Source organism: Panthera uncia, chromosome E1, assembly GCF_023721935.1.
Source record: "Panthera uncia isolate 11264 chromosome E1, Puncia_PCG_1.0, whole genome shotgun sequence".
NCBI lineage: Eukaryota > Metazoa > Chordata > Mammalia > Carnivora > Felidae > Panthera > Panthera uncia.
Window position 1 is genome coordinate 10,214,219 of NC_064814.1, and position 6,302 is coordinate 10,220,520.

Genomic DNA, 6,302 nt, shown 5'->3' on the forward strand with positions numbered 1-6,302 from the left:
AGCTCAGCCTGTGCGTCATGGCCAGTAACTAGCCCTGGCTCTCTACCTGGTCTTTATTCTCCCATGGGTAAGGCCGAAGTCTGGATTGAGCCATTATCCAAGAGGTACAGCTTATCTGAACAGGAAGGTAGTGTAATGGGAACAACAGGGGCTTGGGAAGCCTGACTGCAATTCCTGCCTGGCTCCACCGCCTGACCAGTTCTGTGATCTTGGGCAAGACCCTTCACTTGTCTGAGGCTGTCCCTTGTCTATAATGAGAATAATCCACATCCTTCCACTTGGTTTGTAGGATGAAATGACAAAAGTGTAATGGAAGGTACCTGACAGATAAGAGGTACCCAATGATTGCCAGCCAACATTTGGATTTTCTCCCTGTGGAATGGATGCCAGAACACTTCCTGGGATGGGCCACTCACTTCCCCTGGAAGCCGCCCGCTCCATCTTCTAACACTTGTGACCGCTAGTCACTTCTGTTGATCTGGAAACTAGCCGGCTGTGGCTTTCACTCCCTGTCCCACGTCCAGCCCTTGAGACCAGGCAACAACCCCCTCCTTTGATTCCCCAATCAAAACAGCCTGTTTTCTTCAAATTGTGATCTTTGAGCCCTCTCACCATTCTGGCCACCCAACCAAGCACCCTACACACTTGGACTGTCGATAAAGACAGGAGTCTGGGTCTAGAACTTCCTGGCCACAGGTGAGGAAGTCCAAACATTGATTAAGAGATTTGATGGTTGAAGCACTGGGTGGCTCAGTTGGTTATGTGTTTGACTTCAGCTCAGTTCACGATCTCAGTTTGTGAGATCAAGACCCACATCGGGCTCCAGGCTGACAGTGTGGAGACTGCTTGGGATTCTCTCTCTCTCCCTCTCTCTCTGCTCTACTCCTACACTTGCACGTGCTCTCTCGCTCTCGCTCTCACTCTCTCTCAGTATAAATAAGCTTTAAAAAAAAGATTCCATGGTTAAGAGTTTAAGACTGTGGCACAGGGCAGACCTTGGTTCTGCTACTTGGGTAGGTTACTTAACCTCTTCAAGGTCATATTCATCTTCTGTAAAAGGGGAAATGGTTCTAGTACCTTCCTCCTGGGCTTGTTGAAAGGAATACACCCAATAATGTATGGAGAGTGTGCGGCACAACATCTGAAGCCAGCTGAGCCCTCTGGAGATTCTTTGGGGGACGGTAAAGGGGCACGTTTTGCAAATGAGTCTCCTGACCTCCACAGTTCTAAACCCACCCCTCTGCTCCCACAGAGCTGGCCATACACCTGGTCTCAGTCAGTGCTTGGTTGCCAACTGCCTAGCCTGAGGTGGACAGGAGACCAGAGGCAAGATGTGAACAGATCGGAACGTGAAGTCCCTGCCAGCTGTGGCCACCAGGGGGCACCCCAGCCCCAGAGGTGGCCTCACCCAGGCAGACACACCTACTCCTCATCCAAAGAAATCTGTTCCTTGGCCTGAGGTGAGGTAAATTGGGACAGAAAGTGACAGCCTTGGGTGTGGTCGGTCAGGCCCCAAGTCCTGTGGGAAACCCTCAAGCCTGAGGCAGAGGCCTAGACTAACTGTGAGTCTGACTCTGCTATCCATGACCTTGGGCAAGGCACTTTCCTCTCTGGCGCCGGTTCACTGGGGTCAGAACAGACTCCAAGACTTGCCTGGTTCTAGGATTTGAGGCTGGGGCAGCTTCTTCTTTCTCACTCCCAGCCTTTCTCCAGCTCAGGGCAGCACACACTCTGACTGGCAGTGAACCTGGCCTGGGAAGCCATGTGTCACAGATGCCCCCAATTCCAAAGCGCTGGTGGACACCATTGGAGGGAGGCGTAGTGCGGGAGGAGGAGGAAGGGCAGGGTCAGGTGAACCAAGAGGCTCAGAGCCTCAAAGGTCTTGCTTCATTTGGGACAGACATCCGGTTTCCTCTGGTTTCTGCCAGGATTCTGGGGGCTTAAAGGAATGAGTCATGGAGGGGGATTGGGGGGTTCCCAGCTAACCAGTTTGCGACAGGAGCCTGGGATGATGCCCATCAAAGTGTGGGGTGGAGATGGGAGGCAAGACCCCAATGTCCCTATCTCAGGCCCCTGGCCCATCAGGAGGGGACTCAGGAAGGCAGGCTCCTGGGAGTTTGGGGGGTAAAACTAGCTTCTTCCCTCCCAGAATTTGGGGCCTAGGGAGCAGGTGGCTTGAGAATCCCAAGGGAGAGTGCCAGGGGACTGCTCCAGCAGATCCAGGGGAGGGAGGGAGGGGCTGCCCAGAGGCTGGCCTCTTCCCCAGTCAGTCTGACCAGCCTCCAGCCTCCAGCCTCCAGGGCTTTTATCAGTGGCTCGGCCTTTGTTCAGCGGTCCTGATCAAACACCCTGGGGCAATTCGGGCCTGGGTGGGGCTAAGGGGAGGAAGGGAGTTTGAAGGGGACTGGACGTCAAAGAAGGATCAGAGATTCCACAATTTCACAAAACTTTCGCAAACAGCTTTTTGTCCCAGCCCCCCTGCATTGTCCTGAACGCCAAATTTGCATAAAGTTATTACTAAGCCTTAGTCGTAGCACCAGGTAATTTCCTTCCAGGCCGCCATGGGCTTATGTATAAAGGCCCTCTGGAGCTGATCCCTGCCAGAGCCCAGAGTCTGCAGACCCACCCAGACCTCCTGCTAAGCCTGCTGCCCAGAGCCCCATGAAGCTGACCGGTGAGTGTCCCAGCCCCAGGGAGGGAGGATGGAGTAGTAGAGGGGCTGGGGGAACCTGGGCCCTGGAAAGGGACCCCAGCGGGAGTGGACAGCATGTCTCCTGAGCCCCTATCTGCCCTCAGCCCTGCAGCTGCTGCTGTGGCACAGCGCACTCTGGATGGTGCAAGAAGCCACCCCCTTGGGCCCTCCCAGCTCCCTGCCCCAGAGCTTCCTGCTCAAGTGCTTAGAACAAGTGAGGAAGGTCCAGGCTGATGGCGCAGCGCTGCAGGAGAGGCTGGTGAGTGAGAGGCCAGGAGGGGACAAAGATGCTGGAGAGGGGTGGTGGAGGAAAGAAGACCCAGAGGGCTGCATGGAGGGAGGAAGGGGCAAGAGCTGAGGGAGGGGATGGGAATACTAGGAAGACATCATCAGGGAGGGACATGGGAGAGGAGAGACCCAGGGGGAACGGGGAGAAAATTAGGGAGAGGTGTGGAGCCACGGAAGTCTGCCCAGGAACTGGGGGGAGAGAACGTTGCAGGGACGGTGCTCTCGGTGCTCTCGGAGCGGCTGCCTGGGATCACAGTGGAGGGCAGAATGGGGCTGAGCAGCCTGGCAGGACCAGGAGGGAGGGGAAGATCTTGGAGAAACGGGGAGGACTTGGACTCGGGAAGCAGAAGCAGCCCAGCCCCATCAGGACCCCCTCACTCAGCATCCTTCCTGTCCCCAGTGTGCCGCCCACAAGCTGTGCCACCCTGAGGAGCTGCTGCTGCTTGGGCACGCTCTGGGCATCCCCCAGGCTCCCCTGAGCAGCTGCTCCAGCCAGGCCCTGCAGCTGGTGAGTTTCTGGACGGGGAGGAGGGCGATGAGGGGAGGGAAGGATGGTCTGGAAGTCTCCCTGGATCTCCAGGCTCCAATCTGGGGCCCCAAAAGGAGCATCCCGGGCAGCAACCTCTGACGCCCTACTCTGTCCCGCAGACGGGCTGCCTGCGTCAACTCCACAGTGGCCTCTTCCTCTACCAGGGCCTCCTGCAGGCCCTGGCAGGGATATCCCCCGAGTTAGCCCCCACCCTGGACATGCTGCAGCTGGACATCACCGACTTTGCTATCAACATCTGGCAGCAGGTGAGAGCCTCGCTGGGAATGGCAAGTGTTCGGGGCCTGGACTGAGCCGGTCCCCAAAGACTGGGCTGAAAGCTTGGGTATCCCACTTCTTTAGGAACGGGATGGGAGCACTCCCAGGCATGTGTGTAAGGAGCTACCACTTCATCCCAGGCTCCCCTCGCTGCTGGCCCTTCCCCACTCTCTAGATGAGGGCAGGAGACAGATCACTGGACCTTGAAACAGACCTGGGTTCAGGGCCTGGCCCCACCATTAACCGTGTGATCTTCCACAGCCCATCAGCCTTTTGCGTTTCCTCATTTAATAATGTGTTTGCAGCAGGGCCTGCCTGGTTGCTGATCTCATCTTTCCCCCCCACAGATGGAAGACGTGGGGATGGCCGCTGCAGTGCCGCCCACCCAGGGCACCATGCCAACCTTCACCTCGGCCTTCCAGCGCCGGGCAGGAGGCACCCTGGTTGCCTCCAACCTGCAGAGCTTCCTGGAGGTGGCATACCGTGCTCTGCGCCACTTCACCAAGCCCTGAGCAAAACCCTCCCCCACGAGTGTATTTATCTTTATTTAATATTTATGCTTATTTAAACCTAATATTTAAAGACAAGAAAGAGCAGAAAGGAGCCCTGGACTCTTGGGTCCTTCCTGCCACCTCTGAGTTTCATTCTCCTGCTTGTAGCAGGGAGAAAATCTGTCCCCGGGACTGGGAGGCGGATAGGTAAATACCACGTATTGATTTCTATGACTGCTCCCTGGCCTGGCTCTGTGGTGGGCACTGGGAAGAACCCCAGTGAACCCCTTAGCCCAAGGGTACCCACCTTGAGGCCCTCGGAAGCATCAGGAAGTCTCCCAAGTGGGAGACAAGACAACCCTGTTTAATATTTAAACAGCAGTGTTCCCCTACCGGGTCCTCCCTCGCTCTGGCCTCACCGAAGTGCCTGGCGCATGCCAGGTGGGCTAGGCCTTGCTTCTCACGTCCCCTTCCCTACACAGTAAAGCCCGCAGAGGCAGCCAGGGCCGGAAAGCTTGACCCTGGGGTCCCACGAATTCGCTAGGGAATCTAGTTTTCAAGATGTTTTGGGGAATATTTTGACTTCCAGTATGGGGAGCCCAGGCATGGCTGACATTTCTCATCTTTCTGGATGCCTCGTAGCAACAATGACAGGCTCCTAATGCCTGCCCCACCCTCACCAGGGTCAGGATTCTGACTCCTCAAGGGCCGGGCAGAGAGTCACTTACCGGCCTCGCTGGAGGGGGACTGGGAGTGCGGGGCCTGTGTGATGGAGAGGAACGTTCAACTCTTAACCCTCCACCTCTGCCCCCACTTTCTCACTGTAGCCAAACTGTGATAATAAAGTGTTTTGTTTGTCTCCAGTAAACGTTCTTCCTCTTTCTTGAGTCCAGCTGGTGCCCAGCCAGGGATTGGGTGGGGGAGGGCTGAGTGGGGGGTGAGGCCAGAGGGAGGGAAAGAGGAGGTGCAGGGAGGAAGAGGGCCGTCCTCTAGCTCATCAACATTCACGCCTTTAGCATGGATTTCTCTTGTACCTGCTCTGTGCAGGCACTGAGCTAAGTGCTAGGGACACAGCAGTGGGCAAGGCACGTATGGTCCCTGGCCTCAAGGAGCCACAGCCTAGTGGGAAGACAGAAGGCAGATGGACAGCCATACTGGGAGAGAACGTGGGATTGGGGAGTCTTAATAGTCCAGACATAGACACTGGCCCAAAGCAAGGGAGGATTTAATGTCTGCACAGAGCTGGTCAGTTTATCATCTTCCATAAACTCCAGCCCATCCACACTCACAGCTGCCCACGACGATAGAGTAAGTGCCTTTTACAGATTAGGATCTGAATTCAGGGTGACAACCTGGGTCAGAACTCAAATTCCCGGCCCTGTACTTCTCTCCCTCAAGTTCTGCTTCTGATCTGACAGGGAGCAACTCAGGTCAGCTGCCACTTCTCTGCTGGTCTCAGCCTCAGGGGCTGTTGAGCTCACAGGGTGAGTGGGCAGGTGTGTGTGTGTGTGTGTGTGTGTGTGTGTGTGAGAGAGAGAGAGAGAGAGAGAGAGAGAGAGATGCAGAGATTGGAGGGGCTGCTTCACACCGCAGGTTGGAAGCAATCCTGTGTCCTCAGCTGAAGATGCACGTGGTTCCAGGGTGCCTCCACCAGACCCAGGAAAGTTCAGATGGCCAACCGATCCCCAGTCCCCCATCTCAAGGGTTCCCCTTGGCTCCTCGAGCATCTTTCACTTCCCTTCCCCATCTGGCTCCTTAGAAAGGATGGGGGCACCTGGGTGGCTCAGTTGGTTGGTTAAGCGTCCGACTTCAGCTCAGGTCAAGATCTCACAGTTTGTGAGTTCGAGCCCTACATTGGGCTCTCTGCTGTCAGCAGAGCCCGCTTCAGATCCTCTGTCCCCGCTCTCTCTCTGCCCCTTCCCCACTCATGTGCACATGTGCACACAATCTGTCAAAATAAACACTAAAGAAAAAGAAAAAAAAAGAAAGGTCTGGCTGAGCGGGGCCACTCTGTCAAAATAAACAC

The 6,302-nt window shown here is 55.8% G+C and overlaps 1 protein-coding gene across 1 annotated transcript; it reads left to right on the plus strand.

Moving 5' to 3' along the window:
- The first annotated feature begins 2,305 nt into the window (after positions 1 to 2,305).
- On the plus strand, positions 2,306 to 5,339 carry CSF3 (colony stimulating factor 3). The gene is made up of 5 exons (XM_049635977.1): positions 2,306 to 2,674; positions 2,797 to 2,951; positions 3,381 to 3,488; positions 3,629 to 3,775; positions 4,133 to 5,339. Exons 1-5 carry the CDS (start codon positions 2,662 to 2,664, stop codon positions 4,295 to 4,297), a joined length of 588 nt encoding a protein of 195 aa, XP_049491934.1. The 5' UTR covers positions 2,306 to 2,661; the 3' UTR covers positions 4,298 to 5,339.
- Positions 5,340 to 6,302: the final 963 nt, after the last annotated feature.